At 40.3% G+C, this 26,055-nt stretch overlaps 2 protein-coding genes across 4 annotated transcripts in view; both read left to right on the top strand.

Annotated features, from left to right (window-relative positions):
• Positions 1–676: 676 nt before the first annotated feature.
• LOC111222335 (cAMP-regulated phosphoprotein 19-like) lies at positions 677–5,125 on the top strand. Its single transcript, XM_022746041.1, has 3 exons — positions 677–872; positions 1,745–1,867; positions 3,414–5,125. Exons 1-3 carry the CDS (start codon positions 816–818, stop codon positions 3,582–3,584), a joined length of 351 nt encoding a protein of 116 aa, XP_022601762.1. The 5' UTR covers positions 677–815; the 3' UTR covers positions 3,585–5,125.
• A 1,184-nt stretch (positions 5,126–6,309) lies between these two features.
• myo5a (myosin VA) overlaps positions 6,310–26,055 on the top strand; it is a 55,263-nt gene continuing 35,517 nt past the window's right edge. For all 3 annotated transcript variants that reach the window (XM_022746021.1, XM_022746029.1, XM_022746011.1), the window contains exons 1-5: positions 6,310–6,454; positions 19,165–19,275; positions 21,145–21,316; positions 22,252–22,396; positions 25,166–25,322. In XM_022746021.1, coding sequence (XP_022601742.1) covers positions 6,428–6,454; positions 19,165–19,275; positions 21,145–21,316; positions 22,252–22,396; positions 25,166–25,322 — 612 coding nt within the window. In that variant the 5' untranslated portion in view covers positions 6,310–6,427. The remainder of the gene's footprint in view (positions 6,455–19,164; positions 19,276–21,144; positions 21,317–22,251; positions 22,397–25,165; positions 25,323–26,055) is intronic.

Genomic DNA, 26,055 nt, shown 5'->3' with positions numbered 1-26,055 from the left:
TGTTTATAGGTGTTCACACCTATAAACAGTGATCTTGTGCAGCACAGCTCTGACATATTCCCTGGCTCTTAATGCTGGGTGGTGCAGCTTGACATAGCAAACTACAGGGTGTAACACCTGGAACAGCTAACCGCACAGCAATCTACAGTAACTGACAACAGTAGGTGAGTACCCCTCAAAGTTTAGCACTCAAAGCTTAAAGTAAGCGGTGGATTGGTGGTCATTTAGCATGGTGGTCCCTGGGCTCTTAAGTGCAACTGCACAGCCTCACCACATTTGTATGCATCATTTATTTTTTGCATGGTGACAGCCTGTGGCTCTGTTGTCCCTTACGTGTCTGTTTGACACGTGTATGCTCTGCTGCTTAGTCCCTTAGTAATTTGGCACAGTTTAGAGCAGAGAAACCGCATAGTAGTCCGTCTGTGCCACGAACACACTGCACGAAGAAACATGTTTCTATGGAAAACAATGGAAAATGAACTGAACTTGCGTTAATCAGTGCAGCATTCACCATCCTCGAGATCTGGGGATTATTTGACTGAAACTTGGATTTGCTTTACAGCACATGGGTCTAACAGCTGATCGGTACATTATGCAACGTAAATCCGATCCCACCACTGTGTGCGGGTGCACTACAGGAGTGCCCGAACGTGAGCGCGCGTGGTGTCTCCGCATGTGACGTAGTATTTCTTGTGCGGGAGTGAGCGCTCCTCAGCGGCAGTTGTATGGGTACAGAAAGTCAGAGCAGGGGGATCTGTGGATCAGTCGTCCAACTAGTGAACAATTCTCTGGTCTGAGATCACGATAATTTAGAAATGTCGGGAGATAACGAAGAAACGCAGACGGCAGAGGAGACATCAGTGGACGAGAAGGTAACTGTGCAGCGTTTTAGCATGTTGAGCAGCAGCATTAGTACCACTGACTTTGTCATAGCTAATGCTACGTTATATAGCGTTAGCTTCTTCGCCCCGCGCTTATTGTTGACATATCAACCAAAGCCAACTACCAAGTCCGTGTTATTTGTCAAACTGTGTAACGACATTGCGTTACTGGCTATCTGTCCAGACGTTTAGGTTGCTAACAGAACGAATGTTTCGGATGGTTAGTGTGAATGTCAGAGGTACCGCTTGCTAATGTTAGCAGCTCACCATCCGCCAGGCTAACTGTCATGACATTCACACACTGGCAAATCATCGGCAACAGTTAGCTCAGCTGCTAACGTTAGCTCAACCGATTTCTGCACTGTGGCGTGAAGCCTGGTTACAGCAATATTATCCCCAGCGACACTGAACTACCGCAGTTTTGCGTGCTGCTAAAGTGCTATCATCTCAGCTGTGTGTAACGTACACAACAAGCAGTTTTAGCAGCGAATTTAACGGTCAGCGTTAATCCCAACCGGCCGCCCAGCCCAGTGAACCCACACAGCCATGGTAGCAGTAGCGGTAATTTGAACCTGGTAGGTGACTATTTAAACACTCTTGCTAATGTTGATCAGCTTATGTTAAATATCTACAGTAAACCAATGTAACCTAGATATTTTACAGAAATGTGTGCATACGTTTGTAAAGGTCTAATGTGAACAGTGAGATTATCTCCATACCGCAGTGCCATCAGATGGCAAATATTTCAGTGGGGGCCTGGAGGTATCTGGTGAATGTACTCTCTTATTGTGCAAGTAACTATGTGGTTTTTGAGCAAGAAATTTCACTGTCATCTCAATGCCTCATACTTCTGCTTTTTTCAGGAGGTTCAGGACAAAGTGATCAGCCCTGAGAAGGCGGAGGAGGCTAAACTGAAGGCCAGATACCCAAATTTAGGAAATAAACCTGGAGGCTCTGACCTGCTTCGCAAACGCCTCCAAAAGGGGGTGAGTTAACTCTTGTGTTTGTCTCATAACTTTCAGGCCTCACTTGAGGGCAGGCTTTGAGCCCACTGTCATTTGTGGTTAGTAACACTGCACTTACACTCAGTTACCAGGTTACTGGGTATATCTAAACTAATGCTTTTTGATAAAAATAACTAACTAGCCTTTTTCAAAGCACACCACTTATATCAATGAGAACAGACTAAATTTTGGAAATGCTTCTCAGTATAACACAATACATATCAACAATACAACAAGCTACAGTTTCCAAAATGACCACAAGATTGAGTGAACACCACTCAACTGTTTCAACAAAACCTGAACTTTATAGCCTTCATGACGACAGTATTTATTGCAGGGATGTTGTTTTAGACTGTGTTAGGTTTAGCTAGATGTACCTCATACACTGCAAACTAGGGTTAGGGTTGTCTCCATATGTTTTAACCTGTCTTATAATGTGATACTGGAATGATTAGTACATTGACAGAAGATTAGTGGACAATCATGATAACTGACTGTTCATTTATCAAGTTAAAATGCCTACAAATACTTGGTGGTTGCAGCCTCTCAAATGTGAGGGTTTGCAGTTTCTCTCTGTTTTCATGGCATTGTTAAGCCTTTGCCCGCTGGTCAGGGAAAACAGGAAATTTGAAGTCATCACTTTACGTTCTAGTAATAATTTGTAATGGACACTTTCCATTATTGATTCCATTTTTGATATTTTGCTATACTAAGTAATCAAATGAATAATCCATAATTAAAGTAATTTAAAAACCAACTAATTCATTGGAAACAGAAGTTTTGTCTTCACACTCAAGAGTGCGGAAATGATAAGATGATTAATTGATTTCTTTACTGGCAAATATTAAGTCATTTATCAGGTAAAACACACATACTAAACCAGTCATGTGTTGGTAACAGTTTTACAATGAGCACTTTTTTTTTATCATATTTCATATAATCAAAATTAAATATTTTTCAACTTGGTAAGACTAATTAAGCAATTTATAACTTGTGCTGGATTGTTATTTGATAAATGAAATAAACAATAGAGACATTACCAGTAAAGAGAATAATAATTAGATAAATAATAATTACAACCCTGCATATATTAATTTGCCAAACAAGTTTAAATACTGTAGCTTAAAAGTGCCCGGTGGAGTTTTCTTGTAAACAAACAGATGTTTACAGTGTTTCCCACAAAAATGCATTGTGTGTATCCTTGGGTTGGTCCAAGGGCCACTCATAAAAACATTGCTCCACACCACGACTAGTCATCAGACACTCCACAGGGTACCTTTTTATAGCTAGATCATAAGTTTTGGCATTTGCTCCCTTTATCATATAGTTAATATAAGCTAGGCAAGTCTATAAAAATAGGCATAAAATATCATCAAACCTTTATACGCTGTATACTGAAGTTACAATTAATTTCTGTTTACAATGTAATTAGAATATTTGAAATATTTCTAACATTGAATGTTGCATTATTTAGTGGTGGAAGTGCATTTTTTGTAGTTTAAAATTTAAATTGTATGTCTCTCCACAGCAAAAGTACTTTGACTCAGGCGACTACAACATGGCTAAAGCGAAGATAAAGAACAAACAGTTGCCAACAGCTGCACCAGAGAAGACCGAGATCACAGGGGACCACATCCCCACCCCCCAGGACCTGCCACAGAGGAAACCCTCTCTGGTGGCCAGTAAACTGGCAGGCTGATGCACACGCAGCCTCAACATCCCCTGCAGCACCTCCCAGCCCTAACCCTTTCCACTCAAGTCTCAGAGCTGTAACATTACCTCTCCCACCCCCTTACAGTACCACCTGTCCCCAGCCTCCGCCCCTTCCCTAACAGCCTGGACCCCATTGAACAAGGCCCACACCTGGCAGCCAGTGAACTGGCTAGCTGATACCTTCAATTCCTGTTTATTTTAGTTTCACCCCACTTGGCCCTGTCTCTACTGCCTCCTGTCCTTGTTTTTGTCCCTTGCTACTCCCCCAGACTGACTGCCCTTCTGTCAATGTTTCCTTTCCATGTTCCTTTTTATCCTTTTTATTTTCTCATTACTTCAATGTAAGATACACTGAAAGACAGGACATCCAAGTGTGAGTGTGACGAGCAGACTGTGACTCTTCTGTACGACTGATGGACGATCGATACCACGGTGTTTACTGGCTGAAGAGAGGGGCATGAAGCAGAAGCTGCATCTTGTGTGGTTGAAGGGCTTTGGTATAGACATCAGGATTCCACAGTTTGGATATATGTGTGTGTGTGTGAGTGTGTGTGTGTGTGAGAGTGTGTGTGTGTGTAATACGCATGCTTTTGTTTGGCACAGGGGCAGACATCAGCCTTTTAGAACGTTTAACAGCAGATTTGTATAATTCACTGTATGTCCTTATTCTAAATTATGCTGTCAATATGCTTGAGTGATGGACTGAGTATTGTAATCCAGAGGCCATGCTCAGTTTTGTTAATGCTTTGATTGTGAAACACGGGGGAAGCCATACTAAAGGACCACACAGTGAAGCCTGCATGTGTGACGCAGGGCTCCCAAAGGCAAACCTCACAGAGCTCCATTTGAATTCATTAAGGTGCACTGAACAGACATCTAAACAGATGCTGGAAAGCTCGGTTGCAACATAAAAGCTCTGGGTGGCAGGTAGATAGTTCATTCAAGACATCTTGAAACTAAGAACTTCTTTCAAGTGTGAAAGAGGAGGGGATGCCGTTGTTGGCTTCAACATGAAGTGTAATGTGGAGAGTTTGCACTGTATTTATGGTGTGCCATGCATTTCAGCCTCAGGGGATGACACAGTCTTCTCCTTGGGTCAAAGTTTCTAGTTCCAAGTTGTCATGAATGAGGCATTACCGTGCTAGAAGAAGGTAGTGGAGTATACAGGACCTGAAAGCTAAACTCTTGTCAGTAGGGACCAGTCTTTGTGCTGTGTTAGTAGAAAGCTATTGTTAAAAAATGTACTGGGAGCAGAAGTTGGCACTGGGAACAAAGAGTGTAATGAATTGTGTTCTAATTTGGGAAAAAAAACCTATACTCATAAATTAAAGTAGTTTTATCTTAAAATTGTCCTCAGCCCTGTGTAGTGCTTTTCCAGGGTCCTTGCTGATTGGATGAAGTTTACCTGCGATGTGGTAAATCTAAGCTAGCACTACATCCGTCTGAGCTGTGCATGTATGTGGCTGCCCTGCTGCCACTTTGTGCCATTTTGTTTTGTAAATAAAATAGTTTTGCACAAATGTTTAATTAGCGTGTCGTTTATTGTGTTCATCTGTATCTTTTTTTCCCCCATGCTTTGAAAACTTGGGTGAGGACAAGCTTTCCATTAGAGTTAGTCTAAGATAATATAGCAGACATGTTGATTATTTATTCCATTACGTGATAAACTAACAAGTTTTGTTGTCAAAAGGATGTACAAAAATCTGAACTCCAGTCAGAGGCAATCCAGCCCTATAGTCAGAGACACTAAGACTGAGTTTTTTTAGATTTAGATTTTGTATTTTTTTCCATAACTAAACCCCAATACATGTAGCAACAAAGTAAAACATCAAAAATATCTGGTGAAAAGCCTCACACCTCTTTGACAGACTGAGTAAAAATTTAACATCTTACTGTGAGCTTCACAATGCTTCCTTTTACATGGACATTGTAGCTGCAGTATACTCATCCAGTTTGCCACAGTAAAAAACTTAGTTTAACTTTAACTTAGTTTTTGTGATTCATGCCAGTGATTATGGGTTGTTGTATTTTTTAAAAGGTTGCAAAACATTTTTTTGAAATGATTTCTAAAAATTGTCTCCTAAATTTTGTTAAAGTAAACAAATTCGCTAGACTATGCATGTACACAGAATTACAATTGCCAAGTGGACAGAAACACATTTATATTTCTCAGATATTGTTATTGTATTCTTATATAAACCCAGATAATCCCCATGAATAAAGTAAAAACTGACAATGTCGATTGTAGGGCCCCAAAGCTGAGGGCCTTGGTGAATTACAGTTTTATTTTTTAGAATTACAGGTTTATTTATTCAGTAGAAGGTGGAGTTTGCAGCAGCACTCCCCAGCTATAAAAGACAACTATATGAAATACAGTATGTTTTACACTACGTGACTCATATGGAAGCAATATTTTAAAGGAAAAGAAACACATGATATAGAATTCTCCTGTCTAATCCTTATTTTTTCAATAACTATATTTTCTGGCGTAAGAGCAAAAATCTTTTTTTTTTTTTGGTTGTTGGTGTACTATGAACCCTTGGCCACCTGGGGGCGCAGGTTTCCAGGCAACGGCAGCAGCAGCCCTATGTGTTTGGCTGAATCATTTCATCCATCATACCCAGAATGCAAAGTGAGACACCGAAACCTCAGCAGCCTCAAGCCCTCCAGGTTATGATGGCGACAAGAGACACATCTTCACCTTGAGTCCCTGCAGCAACCAAGGATTTCTCCCCCCGCTTCATGAGCACACACACCGAGTCCCGTGCAGAGCGGAGACCTGCCGGAGTTTTAGCCCAGATTGGAGAAAGGACGTAGCGAGTAACCGTCATGGCAGCGTCGGAGCTGTACACAAAGGTAAAACAAGTGTACATTTATACGTATACAGCTGGGTGTTAGCATATCGGCTAAATAATGTACTAGTCGCGGGTTTAGCGTCTTTCACAATGCCTTCAAATGTTCATGTTATTTTTCAACGAATAAATTGAGAGTTTGATTTTCGATATGGAAAAACGTCCCTTTCTTTACATTATAGCAAGCTTGGTGGTGGCGGCTTTAAATGAATGAAAATGGTTCTGAAACATGTTGATAAAACATGTCGGTGTGACAGGCAGGGAGATGTGTTTAAATAGAGATGCTAGGTCAGCGCTGAAATGGGTGCAGCCGACAATAAGACAACGTTAACAGACGCGACAAGTCGCCTCGTTTTTCTCCCAGCCCTCCTTCTCATACACATACGTGGAACAAAACTGAGGTTTACTAATCTTTTCTTGGTCATTTGTCAGCTTGTTTGTTCACCAAAACAAGATATCATCTCCTCCCGGGCCTACATATTTTACATCACCCCCTCCCACTGGAAGCTAGGGGGTTGGGATGATGCAAAGGCGGTGCCAGCCATCATGGAGGCTCTGATTTTGCGCTTTTAAACCATAATATTTGGCTTAAGCTCAAACCTGTGCATCCACACGACCTTCTTAGTCTTTCACATTAGTGTTGTTACTTGTCTCTGATGTATGAACCAGTTATTTGGGATGTGAGCCGAGTCCTTCAGTTTGGGATTCCGCTGAGAGATGCTGCGACGAGCGCAGCATCCGGACAGTGTAGCATCTTTCCTCTTAGCATCCAGGATGTTTAGACCAGTAAAGGCCCTGAAGCCTCAGTGTGGCTGCACAGACCCAGTGCTCTCTGAGGAGAATATGACACTGCTGCTGAGCAGGCCTGTTGCACTGAAGACTCACAAGGTCACAAGTGTTATTGCTGCTGCTACTGTAGTATTTCTAAGCCTCTAAATGTGAAACTGAAAATTGTGTGTGTGTGTTTGTGGAAGGAGATGAGTCACCCACCCCTCTCCTCTTTGACAGCTGGTGTGTTCAGCTTGAATAACTGTTGTGCTGGAGGGAAAACGTGACAGTGTGTGTGTTATGGTTACAATTGTTACTGAAATTTCTTTTTAATGCTGTACCAAACTCCAATAGCTTATTTGTAATTGCACTGTAAAATTGTAAAATGTCCCTGGAGCTCCTGGGGTGCTGCTCCCTAGTTGACCCTGATCTTTAAGCAGAGAGGCAAACAAAAAGACACAAACTGAGTGTTGCATTTAGCCCTGAAAAAGTTAGCTGGTTGACAAAAAAATCGATAGGTAACAACTTATCGTTTTGAGTAAAGTGATTTTTCAAAGCAAAAAGGAAGGTTCCAGCCTTTTTAATATGAATATTTATTTTGTTTGTTTTTTCTTTGTAGCCATCATGAATAATTAATACATTTAAATATTTTCCTTTTTGAGCTGTCAGGTAAACAAAATATGAAATTTGAAGACGTCATCTTGGGCTTACAATGAGCTTTTTTTGGCCTTTTTTTACTGTCTTTTGACATTTATTGACCCAACAATTAATTCATTAATCTTTTCCAGCAGGTCAACTGTTTTCCTCCTACCAAATGTCCCAGTTGCGAGTTCAGTCTAGCAATGCTTCCAGTTTTTTCTTGAATATGATTTTTGCTACTGAAAATGTGTCTCTAAAAGTTTTTTATGATTGAACTTTAAATGATTGAAAATGGCTTTAATGAATCCACAGTGAAAATAGCTCTTAGTTGCAGCCCTGGTCGCATTATAAATTTAAGACAAATAAAGCTTCTGCCTCCTTTCACTCAGCCACAACTGAATTCCAGTAGATTTTGGCTGAGGCTGCTAAATTTGTCGCCTCTGCCAGCAGGATCTGGCTTGTTGCCAGCCTTCAATTTGACTGTCTTATTCCATAAGAATCTTGTTGGCTGTTAAATGGTTTTAATTGCAAATTAATAGGGGGAACTTTGGATGCGTCAGTGTGGCTGGGAAACCTAAAGTTGGTTTCTGCTGGTTTCTGCTTTGAATGGTAGAGTCTGTTTTAGAAGTCAGCCCCTGATGTCAGACCCCTCTCTGATTTACTTTTCCAGTACAGGGGTAGAAAACACTCTGCCCTTTGTGTGTATGAGTCAGTCTTATAGAAGCTTATTGAGTGGGTCTGAGCTGCTTGGTTAACACACACACACACACACACACACACACACACACACACACACACGCAGCGTCAGATTCTGCTCCACTGTACGTTTGGCTCCTGCCTGACCTGACCACCAGTATAAAGAGAGGTGAGTCAGAGGTGAAGACTTTTTCATTAGACTCGAGTCAGTCTGTTCCATCCTCTTCAGCCAAGTAACAAAAAATCATGGTCAAAACTGTGGTCAGAGGTGGTGAAACCGTGCTGTGCAACAAGGAGCAGAAATGGAAGAGAGGGAGGACATTCTCCTGGAAATGGAAGTGAGGCGATGCCCCATTAGATGACCCAGAGTGGGAGAGGTTCCTGCACACACAGGCTTAAGTTTCAAAAATACATACTACATGTTGTTTGAGTGTTTTGCTGTACCACAATAAGAGCATATAGTGTATTTTTTAGAATCACTAGATTCTGCTTGATTCATGAACATAAGCTGAAAAGGAAACGATAGCGTCTGTAGTTTTTGTATTTCACAAATGTACTATGTAGGAGATGCAGAGTCATACAGAGATGCTTTGCCTCTGATGGCAGTTCAGACAGCCTTGATTGGTGTGTATGGGTAAATTTAATCTAGCTGTGGTTGACTGTCAATCCTCAGCAGGAGCTGGTGGTGAGACACTAATGAACTATGCTCACTATGCTCAGGAGCACTGGTGGTGCCCTCTGATATGGCCTGGTTAGGAAGGGTCCGGACAGGAAGTTGGTAATGTTACCATTAGCTTCTTTCTTTCTTATTTTTGCAGCTCTTACACAGCGCAGCATTTGTATTGCAAGACAAACATCTTCAGTACATTGAAATCTCTGTGTAAGTGATGAGTAAAATCAAACTGTAGGCTGCCCACAATAGGTTTTCATAAAGCACAAATCAATTATACACTACGTATTAAACCTATGGTCGCATAGTGAGAGTTGTCATGAGCACCCGATAGAGAGGAAAGCAACTGCTGTGATGTCACTGGTTGGGCTGTTGGTAAAAGCACAGTTTGCTTGACCCTTTGAACCCACAGCCAACAGTAGGGGTTTTCTAACTGAATGAAGGTTTCATTCATGAATGAAGTGAGACAAAATGATATTTAAGTCTGACCAATCCAAGCCATTCAGAAAAAAATGTTTTGAATGAATGATTTTGAATCATAGCTGATGTAACTTAAAATCACATATGGTAGAAAGATGCTGTGATTGTAATGTAATGTAATTCTTTTTAATTTTTTTTAAGTGGAACAGCAATACAATGATATTTGTAAACAGAGATCCCCTCAGATAAGCATGACCTTATGACAGTGCCTTATATACAGAACAAAAGGCAGCATTCTCAGTAAACAAAACTCAATTTATATCTGAATACATTTCATATTATACCTCAGCAGCATTTAGAAATGTCACGGAACAGAGCAGTCATGCTTTGTGTGCTGTAGGTGTCACCTCAGCTGCATCAGGTGGAGAATTTTACATTATCTAAAGCTAGTGATTTATTTATTTTCTCCTCTGCTCTAATTTAGAGCATGTGCATTAGATTACCGACATAACCTGGTTAAAGTAATTGCACAGTCATGTTGTATATGCTCTGGCATGTAGTCAATGCCTGGCCAACACACACCGACACACCAAGGCAGATGGACAGAGAATAGAGCTGCAAGTTTATGACAAAAATAGTGATTTCAGCTATTACAAGTGTTCCAGTGTCACCGTTATTTGAGAGATGATCTGAGAAACACAGCGTTGGCATCTTATTTCAACATCGTTTGTTTTGAACCAGTGTCTGAAAGTATATGAAATCACTGTCATTGTTATACAATGCAAACCGAAAAAAATTATTATCATTAGAAATTTTGTTTGATGTAAAAAGTTACACAAATGTCCCACAGACATTGTGCTCTTCTAAAACACTGACACTCTTTTAATCGTGTGTGTTTGGAAAAAGATTCAGGTTTACTGCTCGTCTGTTCGTCTGTCACACAGTTGTTATTTGGAGCTATGTCAGTGGTTTGTGGGAAAGTCCTGTTTGCTCGCTCCAAAAGTCTGTCTGCTTCAGGACTCATGTGATCGAGGAAGGAAGCCCGGGTATGTGATAGACAGCAGGGATGGCCAGTCATCTGTCACAGGGCGAGGAACTTTTGGGGAGCGTCAGTGAACGCTGCTTGTGTCTGCAGACACAATGGGAAGGTTTCATCCACCAGCAAGCTCTGGAGCTCAGTGCTCGATCAGTTAGTGTATGGTCTTGTGGCGTGTGTGGCTGGAGGCATCCAGAAAACCAGCAGATTCACAGCATGAGCTAGAGGCTTGATAAAGAGACAAGATGAACCGGGAGTTGGAGTATATGTTCGTCCAAGTAAGTTTTTGCTTCTTTTAAGTTTTTACTTTCCACCCCATCCCTCCGTTCATTGATTGAGTAGATGTGTAGTTTGTGAAATTGTTGAAGAAGAATCTAATTCAACAGGCTGATCTGTGGAAGGAGGAGATTCTTTCCCTTTTTAGCTTATATGCAGTTATTTGATGAGTGGTCTTTAAGCTCTGGTCTTGACTTTGGTGCAGAGTGTCTCTACTCGGGGAACATGGAACCCCAGTCCTGACACACCCTTCTTCTGGACTCACCTCTGTAGAAAATAGTTATGCCACTGAAATCAGCAGGGCAGAAAGATCTCTTGATTATTAACAAATCAGATTTTTGCCTCAGTCTGAATAACAACAAAACGTTTGTTTCAGATTGTAAAAATTGAATCACAGGAAGCCTAAAGCAGTTTCACACCCGTACATGTAGGTACAGGACTGTATGCCTGTGTTGCAGAGGCTGACATCCTAGTTGGCTCCACTGGAGAAGCAGAATGATACTTTGTACTGTAGACTAACCAATCATAGAAAAATGTTTTCTAAGGTTTGCTGTAGCGTGTTTGTGTTGTACTAGAGTTGCAGCATTGAAGCGAACATTTGAACATAATGTCTCTCATTGTTGAATATCAAGATTTAGGCCTATTATCTGTTATGAACGCAAGTCAAGAGCTCAACAGTGTGCCAACATCACAGTCTCCCATTCTCCCACCCTGATATAACGTACACAAGTGAAGGAGTCAGCTCTGATTAAACTAATGTGATTAGGTGCTGGGCAGCATCACAGCATCTTAGTAAGAGACTCTGATCTCTGGCAATCACTGAACATTGGCATGCTAGTTGTGCCAAAAGTCTAGTTAGGGAACACCACTGGGTGTAGTGAGTCTATCAAGGGTCTTTCCTACCAAACTCTCCACCAGGGTTGAGGTCTGTAAATCTTGGCGTCATGCTGTGTCTGCCCAGCTGAGCAGAAAAACAGCAGATTCTCACATGAGTGGCATCATGTGACGAGGCTTCTGCAGTCTGGAACTCCATTGACGGCTTTGCTGAGGATATGTGGGCAAAACACTTTCCACTGCTGCTGTCCAGATAGTCGTCTCTGTCACTCTGTATTGTAAAATGTTTTAAAGTTTTATCTATTTCCACTTGATTTACTTTTATGATGTGTCCTTCTCTAAATTCCTTTCATTCCTGTAAAAGAACAACATGATTTCAGTTGCTACACTGGTCACTTCTTCAGGAGGAGCATATTTTTATTTGGGGAGAGTTTGGATCCTAAATGAAAGTGGTGTGATAAGTATTTATTTAGGCAGTCTACAGTTTGATAAGTAGGATAAAACCCTGTGAGGGTTCAGAGAAGGCACACCAGGCCAGGAGGACTCAAGTCCAAGAGTGAAAGCTCAGAGCTCAGTATTAGCAGGGTGAGGTCTCTCTAATCTGCTGTTGACTTTGTGCAGATTTGTAAACACTTCTCCTGGATGCCCCACTCTGCAGTTACGGCCCTAGACCCCCAACCAACACACACACACACACACACACACACACACACACACACACACACACACACACACACAGTACATGCTGTACACATACACTCTCCCAACGCCCTGATCTCTGTGACCTCCAAACCTCAGTCGTCCAACTTCCTTAAGTCGCAGGAATGGTCTGACACCCAGAGTTGTTGCAGTAGAATCGAGAGCAAAGGGTTAGGGTTAGATTTACAGATGAAATGAATATGACTTTCATGGCATCTGCCAAAATTTGCTAACTTTAAAGAGTGAAAAGAGCACGTCCAGTCATCTTTCATTATACTGTCATAGAGATTACAACCAGTTCCATGTTGTGGCACGCAGCTTCAGATGTAAGCAGTTTAATCTTGCATCGTTTATTAATGTAAACACATGCATACCTATTGTTTCTCTTCTTCTCCTATTCCATGTTCAGTGTTTGTGGTTCATGACCAGAATAAAACAAGTAGAAGCTTTTGTCGTTGTTTTAGCAGCAGCTGCAGTAGTGGTAACCTGTAGCCATATGTGAACGTAATGAAATTGAAGTGTAGTTGACTGGAATAAGATTAGCTGGTGTTAAACCCTGAGTTAGCCTAATCAGGTCCTGATCCTTTGTCTCAGTTAAACCAGGATTAGCATTAGCCCAGCCTTGTACCTTCAGGAGCAGCGTTTGCCTGCTGTGAACCGACCCGCTGACAGCTACTGTGGGGAACAAGCAGACCAGATGTAGGTAACTTTCCGTTCTCTTATCTGAACCAGCCACTTTCTATCTGTTGGTACTATTTATGAATTCTGGTAATTACTTGATATAAGAAAATATAAATCTATCAGAAAAGCAGTTCATTGCAACTAGTGCACTGATGTTGCTAAATTACTGTTGTCCCCCAATCTGATCAATGTAATGCATTTATTGTAGAAAATATGAACATTACAATTGCTGTCTATGGAAATCCCTCATAACCACAATAGTCTGTTGCATTTTGTATATTTTAGTAATCCAATATTATAAACAGAGTGGTATCAAGGACAAGAAATATTTGTATTCTATTTGTATTTTTTGTTTTGAGCATGTCGGCAGCTTCAGTCTTAAACATTGCCCATTATAAAGTGCTGTTTGAATTCGAATATGCTGATAAACTGCTATAACAGTGGTGATGTAGTTATTGTCTTATCATTGGCTTGGGTAATGACCATAAGTAATAACTGCCATCACATCACATATCAATTCTCAAAGTAATCTGTCCACATTAAAGGGGCACTCCACGAAGACATAGGCATTTACCAGACAAAAGGGGGTCTAACAGAGGACTGAGTTGCATTCAGAGCTGCAATGACCAGTCCATTAATTGATTAGTCAACCAACAGAAAATGAAAAGAGCAAGCGATTAATTGAGAAAAAAATCAGCAGAATAATCAATAATGAAAATAATCGTTAGTTGTAGCCCTCATTGCATTATGGTAAATGTGGAATTTAGAGTTTTTGGAGATGGCCCATACTAGGGACTAAAAGAATATCTTGGCTTCTGCTGCTTCAATTTTGACAATTTAAAAAAAAAAAAAATGTCTTATGTGAATAAACAAACTTCGAGAAATTCACTACTAAAAGTGAAATAACCAAATCAGAAGTCACTCAACTGTGTCTTCACTGCCTGCTCCTAGAATGAAAGGAAAGTGATTAGTCGTAGGTTCAGGGCAGGATCACACTGAATACATTCATTTCAAGAGCATCTGTTACTGACTGGGTGCAGACAGAAGCTCAAGAGGGTGTTGCATTGTTTGTGTGCGTTTTCTCCATATGTAACAGTGAATATGCTAGCTAGTTTACTCTTGAGTACTGCACACAGTTAATATCAACACAAATTCACGTGACCCTTCCAATAATGTGACCACGCCCATTGTCCTGATGAAGAAAAAAGAAAAAAAAAAAGAAGAAATATAAGTAAATATATATAAAATTGAGCCAACAATTGGCTGTTTGTATTTACACACCGAACAGTGTGTACACTCATGCATGCGGCATATGAGGGCGAGCTCAGTGCAGACACATTTGAGTCATGTGATTTCTGATGTCACATATGATGTCATTCATAACACACCAGCCTGTTCCATCATCCATCCCTCTGTAAGGCAGACAGACTGTAAGGCTGCACTCTGACTCATCACATTTTTGTCTGCAGCTTCCAGATGCTTCTCTTTTCCAGCTTTTGTTTCATGGTGGAGGAGGATGTCCTTGAAGCATGTAAATGTGTGTGTGTGTGTGGTTGAGTTTCATCCTTCATCTCTCCTCTGTTTTCTCAACCCAGGGAAATTTGTTGGTCTATGAATATGATTCATTGCCTCTGCAGCTTCATGTTATTGGCTCTGTGTCTATTTTTTTTGGCTCCTTCTAAGACATACACACACACACACCTCTCTGTATGTGTGTGTGTTTATGTTTTGGTCCAAGAGGAAAGAGATGTGCTGATTGGCAGCATATTTCAGCATTAATTAATTCAGGAATTCAGGTGTGTTTGACACCTAGTGATGTGTGAAACAAGTGTGCGTGAGTGAGTGAGTGTGTGTGTGTGCGTGCGTGCGTGCGTGCGTGCGTGTAATTGCATGATTATCAGGACCAGGAAGTGTTCTCAGTAACGCAGTGATGTCTCTGTGAGGTGTGATACTGCTCAAAACTCACTGCTGCTATTTTTAGCCTCAGTTCTCCTCCTCCCTCGCTCCCTCGATATCTCTCTCCTCTCTGTCTTTCTCCCTGTCTTTGTTGCTAGGAGGCTGGCTGCTGGTACAGTCTCCTGCAGGGACCAAAAAGGTGAAACAACTGACAAAATGGTGGGATGAGGAGAGAGGAAGAGGCAGCCATAAAGGCTATGTTTCCTATGGTTGTAAATAAATTTAGCTTATAGTTTTCCCATTTTTGTTTCCTGTGAAGTAGCTGTAAGGTTGTTTAAATCGTCTTATTTCACACTGTCAGTATCAAATATATTTTATATTAGCATCTCCCTGCTCTTCATTGAAGCTGTGTGACGTTTAGACTGGGTGAAATATTCAAACAAGACTCCATGTTTTTCATAGCTCCATCACACATGAATATTTTAGATATCATTTTATACACTTTATCCCAAAATTCAGGCGGACACATTTGACACCTGAGCAATTGAAAAACATATTTGCTCCTTATAGCTGAAAATGACAGAAGCCATGATATATCTGTCATATTTTTCTGGCTGATTTTGTACCGACAACATTTCTAGATACTTTCTCAGCAGATAAATAAACGTTTTTACTGGCAAGTGGCAACTGATTATGACAGAAAATGTCTTGACTTAAAATATTGATTCACTGTTTTCATTTAATTTCTCATGATTGGGGAAAAAATATGTGTGTTTGGCCTGACAGATACCTTAGTTGTGAGTGTTTGTGCTGAACAGATGTGAGGCTGTGACCTGTGGTTTGATCATCCTGGCTGATTGCGAGGGAGGGTCTCCCCTGTTTAGCTGCTGTTTCATCTGTAACTCAGCACACGCTCTCTCTCTTTATGATGCCTTATGAAGGTGCAGTAAGGAAGATCTCCTCCCTCATGTTCTGCCTTACTCCTCTTTGAGTTAACGTTGGCTATATACTCTATTTCTATATGATCTATTTCTCTGTGTCACTTCCACTTCTCCACGCTGTCAAATCCCTCCTTTCACAGTCAACACATTACCATAAATGACCAATGATCTCTCTGCCTGGTTTCCACGAGCCATCACTGGATACCGTCCTATCACAGTAATTCTGTCCATCCATCTTTCAGACCTATTATTGGTCAATTGTGCTATAACATTTAAAAACACTGAGTTGTTTCTAATTCTGGCTATTTCTGTGGATGAGGTCATCACTGAGGAAGATCCTGCCCATTTTACCATTCAGGCGTCTAAACAGATCCAGATCCTCCTCTTGAGTTCAAGATTTCGCAACGTCAAACGAAGCCTGACAGCATGTACAGGGAGCATTCGCCTCATTTTTCTCTGGCTTCTGCCACTTATGCTCTGGTGCTTGGTCATCTCCCAACATCTCTCCAAGACGGTGCCATAAAACATTTTTTCAAGGAATCATCCTTATCTTCTATCTTCATAGGGGCCTATGCATAATGAAGATCAATCACATCAGTGGAGTCTAATCGCTAAAACTCTCTCCGTTGCTTACCTAAATTTGATCTCTTCTTTTCGAACTCTGTCTGTCTTACTTTGTTCTTTTCTTTTCCTTTCTTTTCCTCCAAGCACACAACCTACCAGCAATATAACACTCATTATCTCAAAAACCACATGTGCACACTAGAGTCCTACAGATAAATTAGCCAATCATCAGCTGGTATTAGCTTATCACACATATACTGGTATCTGCATATGTGCTGGCAAGTACATAAATGCCAAAGATATGTTTATGGTAATTTAAAAACAGTGTAACCATGACATGATCTCCTAACGAGCAGAGACAAGTTTATCTTTTAACTGTAAAATGTCTTGGTCAGACCTCCCATCAAGTGTTTGTCTTACTTAAGAAAAATTGCCAGCTCGTATATTGTTACCAGTTGTTATTAACATTCATTTATAGATAGATAGATACTTTATTTATCCCTTAGGGGAAATTCATTTAACTGTATTTGTACGGCTTTAAAAACCCAGTTCGGTTGAGCTCCAGGTCTCAGTCACTCTCTCCACCACACTGACACTACAACACATGCAAGTTGTCATCACAGTCCCACTTCAAATACAATTGTTTCTTGGTCGTCTTGTATACTTATTCCCTACGTAGTTCTTTATTATTTCAGTTACTTTAAATAAATATATTATTTACTATTCTGATTTTTTTTGTTTTTTATTAAATACGTCCTTTGACAGATTATATCTCTTCTTTCTCAACTGTCACTCAGATGCAAACCTAAACCACACTGCACACTGCCTAACCACACTGATCACACTGATCACACTGTTTGGTGTTCCTGCAGGGGTGGAGACAGAAAAGGATTAGAGAAAGAAAAAAATCTGGGACAGCTGGTGGGGTTGATAGTGATGGAGCTTTGAAGGAAAAATATGTGAATAACACTTTCAAACACTTTCAGTAAGGAACTATATAATCACAAATGAAAAATAGATATTTTAAAAGTTCCCATACTAAAGTACTATTGGTCATAGCAACATCAAAAAAGTCTTTCATTGTTCTTCTATTTCTGTGTTATTTCCTTCGTTCTCTGAGAGGCTGTAGCTGCCATTTCACATCATCACTCTTCTTAATACTAAGAGCCAGAGACGGACAGACAGACAGAGGGAGGAAGGTCGATAGTTTGTGTGACCATGATGTCATGATTCAGATGATCGGTAGTGAAGCAGCACACCAAATTAACCAGTTTCTCTTCTACAATGAGGTCTTTCTCTCTCGACTGCAAAATTGTCATCAGCAGTTTATGTAACGTCAAAAGAAGCAGTGAAATCGTTGGTCCTCCAGAAAGACTCTGAGCTCATCGTCATGTGCTTTAGTTACCTTCATGAAGACGATGTCATTTAAACATGTCTGTATCACGTCTGTAGTTTACTGCATATGTTACATGTTTGCAAGTATTTGAAATAAATGAGTCTCAGTGAAGTGAAAATCCTCCTTCATGTTAAGATTATAACACATAAAGGTTTTAGAGTCTAAATCCCGTAGTGATTTGTGGAGGTGTGGGTGTGAAAGTAGGGCTGTTTGTACTCTTGACTTAGTTTGTCCTACATAATGCTTTAATAAAGACAAAAAGAAGGGTAGTGATGATATTTCTGTCTGCTTTCATTTTGAAAGTTTTTATTGTTAGACTTAATGTGCAGAATCAGGTTAAAGGGTCAGTTTAAAAATAACATTTTCTCATTTAGGCCATACTTGGCAAATGATCCTACACAAAACAAATATATAAATTTCAGTAGATGCAGTAGATGTAGATGCAGTTTCAGTAGATAAAACGCATTCTGTTACTGGGGTACACATATGTCCTTTTTACCTCTTAATTTGCTTTTTTTCTTTCCCTTTCTGTAAAAAAAACCACGTATGTATGTGTGTGTGCGTGTATTCATCTACGTCTGCGAGCTGGATTCCTCAGCCATGTGACCGGCAGTGTTGATTACTGTCTGTGATCAGCTGATTGCCTCCAGTCACAAGTCTTCAAAGGCCTGAAACAGTTATATGGCAGTGTTTGTGTGTCTGTGTGAGAGAGAGAATTTTGAGTTGACCACGCAATATCCAAAACTGCATTTTTCAGTGGATATTAGCTGCTATATTTTCAATAGTTTGTTCAATGGTTTTTCCCACAACTTTACTGACGACTATGAGCCATGTGCTCATGACTGTGGAAACACAGAGCCCAGTGTTTTCTCTGAGGTCATACTGTTTTAACTGATAGAGGAAAGAAGTATCAGTAACTCTCCTGTTATCCGTCTTTTTAAAAAAGGTTTTAGTTGAAGTAGAGAAAACATCAGTCAAATAGGATCTCCTATTGACTCATCTTTATTCCAGCCTGCTTGGAAAACTAGATGGAGAAATTTGTCACAATGTGATCCTCAAATAAGACATTTCAGATAATTAGAGCAATAGAAAGATGTAGTTTTCATATTGACCCATGCATTTTCAGTGTACAGTACAAAAAAAGAATGGTATTTTGAGTGGAAATAATCTAATTATTCTATTTTCTTTTGTTTCTCAGTGTGCTCGGGTGTGGATTCCAGATGCAGAGGAGGTGTGGAAGTCTGCTGAGCTCACCAAGGACTACAAAAATGGCGACGCCTCCCTGCAGCTCATGCTGGAGGATGGAACGGTAAGGATGAATGGAAGAGTGGGGATGGGGGAGGAATCTCACTCTCCCTCTTTATGTTATTTTCTCCTCCCAGCTCTTTTTGTTGCTTTCTCTGTGTCAGTCTCTCGGCCTCAAAGACGCTTGAAAGCACAGCGTCTCATTAGCTGCTATTGGTTTTACCATTAGCACTCTACACAGATGAGACCGGGTTGCAAAGATGCCCCAAGGAGCATTTTAAATGTATAGCAGCGTATTTAATTCCTCAGCTCTGAATACAAACAGCTACAAGCACATATTTCTTACCACTAGCTATCATTAACAAGCACTCCTCTTAATGAATGCGTGCTCGTAGCAAAACCATTTGTCATATTGCCCCTAGTGATTTAATATTCATGTGATCATATGTAAGTGTAACAGCTACCATCAAAGAGGTTTTGTTTTGTTTCTATATGTTTGGCTTGCTGTTTAATGTCTCTAAAACTTATTAACAGTTTTCTGTGAAATTTGTTGAAAAGCGAGGCCGTTAGCCAAGTGAACATGTGACAGATTTCTGTTTTTTTTTTTGGCCTGTTTTTTAAGGAGTTAAGGTTATTTTGTGTAGCTTAATATCACATACCATGTCTCCATTAGCTTTGCAGGGCCACAACGGCAGCGATTTTCAACATCGTCCAATCTCTCAAAGAGGACAAGCACAAATTCCCTCAAGCCCCCTAAGAAATGAATTATTTGGATGCTCAATAAGGCAATTCTTTTTTTTTCTTTTTTCTTTTTTTTTTTTACAGTTTTCAAGGAAACACTGCACCATATTTGTGGATTTTGATGCTGATCTAGATCTGATCAGATTAAAGATTCTATTTAGATGATTGTGCAGCCCTGTGATGCATGAGTTCACGTGGGTTAGATGGCTATTGTTGAAGATCATCAAAATAACACACTGAATTAGTCAATCAAATAATTAGATTATCTAATTAATTCCTGATGCTAAGAGACTCCATGTTGCAGAATCAATTATGTTTTTCAAACAATCATCGGGCAGAGAACGAGATGCATTTAATAGGGGAATAAAAAGTGTAAAATGTGAGAATGTAAATGCGCATGAGGCATGGGACGCAGACAACAAAACTGAAAACATGACTGATACAAACAGCTTTTAACAACCGATCATTTTGCTCTGAAGCTGTGGCAAATCAGTAGTCTGTCTCATGACATTTCTGAGAACATATGAAATACTGTATACATACTTTTAGTGGGTGCGGACATCTGTTATTGATTATTTAAATGGTGGTCTCTCCACTGTTAGTCAGCCACAGACAGCCAGACCTGGGAAACTGCAACAGCTAAACGTGTGAAGGAGTTTACAGATCCTCAACCAGGAGAAAGATGGAATTTATCACACGACTTGACTTGACTTAATGTATGAGGAAGGAACATTATATATTGGATCGGATGTTAGCAGTAGAAAAGAGCATGTTTCGCTCTCATTATTGGGTAAGTATAAACACAGAATGTAGTTTGTTGGCACTGTGAGGCTCACTGTTGCTTGTTTTGAAAAAACTCAACACATTATTGTAGTATTGTATTTATTTAGCCATAGAAGATACGTGCATCTTATTGGCTGGCAGGTGTCTGTAAAAATAATGTATCAGGATGCCTCAAAGATATTTTAATGTCAGCCATCTGACTGAGTTTCAGATGAGTTCCTATATTTGATTATGATTGGGGGAAGATACAGGCACAAATCATGATCCTCTGCTGCAGGGTGAAGGTGTCATGTTAATTTGTACAATGTAAAGTAACTAACACAGGTCAAGGTCATTTTACACTGATCCACCACCTTTATATTGTGTGTCACACTTGTATCTCTCCTGTATTGCTCTTTTTTCCTGATAGAACATTGAGCACAAGCTGGACCCCAAGACGAAGAACCTGCCTTACCTGCGAAACCCAGACATCCTGGTTGGCGAGAATGACCTCACAGCGCTCAGCTACCTCCACGAGCCGGCCGTGCTGCACAACCTGAAAGTCCGCTTTATCGACTCTAAGCTCATCTACACTTACTGTGGTAGGAAGGAACTCAAACCATCTAATGAAGCTCTATTGTATGTTTTCTGTTCTTAGAGTGAAATCCTAGTGCAAAGAAAAAAAAGTGACACAGCATTGAGAGTTAATCACAGTCCTTTTACCCTGCATATACATGTATGCTATGTGATTTTGATTTTGACTGATAAGTAGACAGTTAAGTACTTCCTACAGCATGCCTATCAGCTGTGTAATGCTCTAAAATAGATGGTTTTATACTTCATTAGTTAAGCACTGCCTTGACGTCTGTGACCTTCAATAATCTTCATTGTATCTATGCTGTAAGTCAAGCATTGTTTATTATCTCAAGTCAACAAGGGTATGCTATGCTTATCAAGTACATTTACACACATTTGCACACACAAGCTTGTCCATTATTAGCTGCAAACTGTAGACATTCACTTGCATTGTATGGTAAGGTATCATTTGCAGCAAATTCAAGAGGAATAATACAAAGTATGACGTGTTTCATTTATTTTTCACAGTACTCTTACTGTTTCAGTTAAGTTTTCTTCAGTCAAATAGTCACTTTGTTTTGGAAACCAACCAATCACCACTTGCGTTGTTTTAAAATTTTGTTTTTGCTGCAGATATTAAATTAGAAAAATGTCTTGCAGTACATTTGAGCCATATAAACATATAATCAAATAAGCTTTTTTGAGTTTAACAAGGTTTTACTATTTATGTCAACTGAGCAGGATCTGGTTTTCTTCCCTGCTCATGTTGCTGTTGTTTGTTTTAAAAAGGCCCCTTGCATCCTGACAATGAACAACAGATAATGAAAATTATACAGTATGTATTATACTTGAATTATAATACCTACCCTCTCCGTCTGCAAAGAAGCATAACAGGGTGATACCTGTTTAATACAGCCCAGTTCAACTGCAGGTGAGCTCACACCTGTTGTCTGTGTCATAGGAATCGTTCTGGTGGCCATCAACCCATACGAGACGCTGCCAATCTACGGGTCAGACATCATCAATGCCTACAGCGGTCAGAACATGGGAGACATGGACCCACATATTTTTGCTGTGGCAGAGGAGGCTTACAAACAGATGGCCAGGTTTGTGTGTGTGTGCATGTGTTACCTGAGTAGCTCTCGTTCTAGTCTCCTTGTTGCTCAGCCCCCTCTCTCCCTCCAGGGTTTGTAGGTCAAAGCTGTGACAGAAATAGCCTTATGGTGGTCTCACTGTCTCTCTCTCTCCTTCTCACTCTTTTAAACACACACACACACACACACACACACACACACACACACATTTGAACACTGGTTTTCTCTGCAGAAGCCCACCAGTAGATCTTAGTGGCCCCTCTCTGGGAGTTTATGTCGTCAACACACTACTGTATATACTAAGATTAATCAGCACTCAGATCTCTCTCCCTCCTTCCTTTGCTAATGCAGTGTTAGTTGAAACCCGTCAGCAAACAATTAATAATACTCATTCTCTATATCAGGGTCTTATTTTCATATTAATCCTACAATTTGACAATAATGAAGCATATAACATAATATTTTAAAGTAATATGCAATAAATAATATTTTCTATACTGATATGAATCATTTAAATTAATAGTGTGTTCGTGCACGTACACTGACACAGTCGGATATAGAAACTGTTGATGCGTGGTATATACAGATGTGGCTGAAAGTGTTGGTACCCTTCAACTTCAAAAAGAAAAAACACAATTTTCTATTAAATAAGTTGAAACTGACAAAAGTAGTTGAAATCCACTATTCTCTATTCCATATTTAACAGAACAGACACTTAGCTTTTCATTTTTGATGTAATAAATTATTTTTAAATAATAACACAAATGAAAATTGCATGGAAAAATATTGGGACCGTTAGCTGTTCTGTAGCACATCCTTTTGAGGTAATCACTGCAATCAGACTGTTTTTGTTGCTCGTAATGAAGCTTCTCAGCTGGTAGTTTATCCCACCCTTCTTTAGCACCCTGCTCCAGTTCTCTTAGGTGTGATGGGTGCCTTTGTCCAGCTGAGAGTTTCAGTTCTTTCTGTAGATCTTCAGTTGGATTAAGATCTTCAGAACGGTCCAATGTTTTCCTCTCACCCATTCTTGGGTGTTTTTCATTGTATGATTCAGGTCATTATCCTGTTGAAGGAGCTGTGACCTGCGACTGAGACAGATCTCTCTGACACTGGGCAGTGCATTTTGCTTTAGACTGCTGTGATGATCTTCTGATTTCACTGTGCCCTGCACAGATTCATGGCACCCTGTGTCAGACGCTGCATCGTAACCCCATAAAATAACTCCATGTTTTACAGTGGGGGTGGTGTTCTTTTCTTTTAAAGTTTATTTTTCTTTTGTGAACATAGAACTGATGTGACTTAACAAAAAGCTCTCATTTTGTTTAATCTATTTAAAGGACATCTTCCCTGAAGCATTGTGGCTTGTCAACATGCATTTTTAGCAAAGTTTTGTCAGGCTTTTTTATGTTTGTCTTTTCTAAAGTGGAAGCTTCCTGAGTCTTCTTCCATAGAGCCCACTTTAATTCAGAAAGAAACCTATGATGTGACCAGTCACTGATGTGTCTTGATCTTGGAGGTCAGCTTGTATCTGTTTTTGAGCTTTCCTTGGTTCCTATTCCATCATTCAAATTATCCTTCTGTTCAATTTGGAGTCAATTTTCCTCTTCCTCAGCCACATCCAGAGACTTTAGCTCTGGTCCCCAGTGGTCACAGGAGCATCAAACTGGTTGGAGATGGTCTTGTAGCTTTTATCTTTACTATGTTTGGCAATTATTTTCTTCCTTATCTCCTCAGACAGCTCTCTTCTATTCTTTCTCTATGTATGTATGTTTGTGTTCAGTGTGTCGCACACAATGATGCCAAACAGCACAATGAAGACAATAGTCTGCTTGAAATATCATTTAGTCCAGGCCATTTATCTTTGTATAATAAACAAGAATTCAGCTCTTTTCACAGCTTCTGTGTTTTATTCTATGCCAAACCAAAACCATGCTGGTATACATGACAAGAGCTTTTAATTTCAAAACTTCCCAGGAGGAATGGAGCATTTTTCAATGAGGTGTAGGGGTATCAACACTTTTGGCCACGTCATGAACTCGGCTCAAACATTTGCATCACACTGCTTCATTCATGTCAAGTTTATTTACTTGTTTCTATATCCCTCTGACATACAGTGACTGGGTCTTCTTTACAAGCTCACAACAGCAATAGCTCCAGAAACAACCTATACTCTATAGGAAGACAAAACCTAAGGGTGTAATGGAAAAAATGAAACTTGTGAGAGGACATTTCAAGAAATGTCTTGCCACCTGAGACACTAATGGATTGCAACCGAGCCAGCTTCCCTTCCAACAGCTGGGAGTGTATTCCAAAGAAAGGTGGCACAGTAGGAGGAAGCAGCATGAGGATTTTGTCTCAGTTCTGGGATTAATGAGGAGGTTTTGCTGAGATATTAAAACACACAGAGGAACAACAGGGCTTATAAGGTGTGTTCACACCTGCTCTGCCTGTAGGCACTGAAAATGTTTGTCGATGATGGCATCTGACATGTTGTCTCTGCCCAGGGCTTAACCCTTGTATTGTTTGTGTCACACTTTTTAAACTATAGAAGATTGGTGCATATACTGTACACAAGAGTAATCCTTAACCTTAGCACTAGTTTTGATTTAACCCTGATATAAATGAGTGATGCAAAGCCACAAAACCTTGCACCTAACAAAAACTGGTGATCACCTTCCTCACAGCCTCAATTCAGTGTATCCTATGGTCAAAACTGGTTCTCAGCTTTTCAGTAATACATGATATACACATTTTTCTTATGTTTCTTTTTCAACCTGTCAGGGACGAGAGGAACCAGTCGATCATTGTGAGCGGGGAGTCCGGAGCAGGAAAGACGGTATCAGCCAAATACGCCATGAGATACTTTGCTACGGTCAGCGGCTCCGCCAGTGAGGCCAACGTGGAGGAGAAAGTCTTGGCTTCCAACCCCATCATGGAGGTGAGGACTCGATGCTGACCTTGGATTACTTTCTTTTTTTTTTTTTTTTTTTTTTTTTTTTTTTTTAAAGCTGGTTCCTACTGACACTCAAAGTTTGCCTACTATAGAGATGGAGAACACTTTTGAAAATATAAAATAATGAACATGTTTTAAACTTTTTGGCAGCATTTCTTTCTATTGTCCTGATTTACAGAGAGGTTTTTGCATTCGCTGAAATCACTGGATGCAACTTTATACAACCTGTATACTTAAATTACAGGTCAAAACACTTGCAGGAAATGTGTCGTGAGTGTGAAACACAGCCCCAGACTGCTGTGAATTTGTCATGAAAGTGGAAGACTTGTGTCATTTTTCCTGACAGTTTGTCTATAGATGCTTGTTTCTATTTCCCAATCACTATACAGTAAATTCACAAGCTTAGTTGCTTTGTGGATGATTTGCTTTGTGCGTCTTCTCTCATCTGTTCTCCTCATCACTGGCATTTTACTGTCTTCCCATCAATTTCTCTACCACACTCCGTCTTTCTGGCCTCGGGCTGCTCTCTTGCTGTGATATCCTTAAGTGCGTGTGTGTTTGTGTATTTCTCTCAGCAGAGTCATAGGGATAGGAGGGGCTGGAGAGCTCTCCTGTGCCCATATGCCACTACCCCACTTCCACCCCGCTCCACCTCCTGCCATCCCCCACCCTGTCCTTCCTTTTCCACCCACTCTTCGAAAATCACTTGCCTCCTCCC

Source organism: Seriola dumerili, unplaced genomic scaffold (assembly GCF_002260705.1).
Source record: "Seriola dumerili isolate Sdu_G_001 unplaced genomic scaffold, Sdu_1.0 BDQW01000003.1, whole genome shotgun sequence".
NCBI classification, from domain to species: domain Eukaryota; kingdom Metazoa; phylum Chordata; class Actinopteri; order Carangiformes; family Carangidae; genus Seriola; species Seriola dumerili.
Note: the sequence above shows the minus strand (reverse complement) of the source record. Positions and strands in the feature narration are given on the sequence as shown.

Coding starts and splice junctions, on each gene's coding strand:
- LOC111222335 (XM_022746041.1), top strand. CDS start 816: ATGTCGGGAGATAACGAAGAAACGCAGACGGCAGAGGAGACATCAGTG. Junction 873..1,744: donor AGACATCAGTGGACGAGAAG/GTAACTGTGCAG, acceptor TGCTTTTTTCAG/GAGGTTCAGGACAAAGTGAT. Junction 1,868..3,413: donor GCAAACGCCTCCAAAAGGGG/GTGAGTTAACTC, acceptor GTCTCTCCACAG/CAAAAGTACTTTGACTCAGG.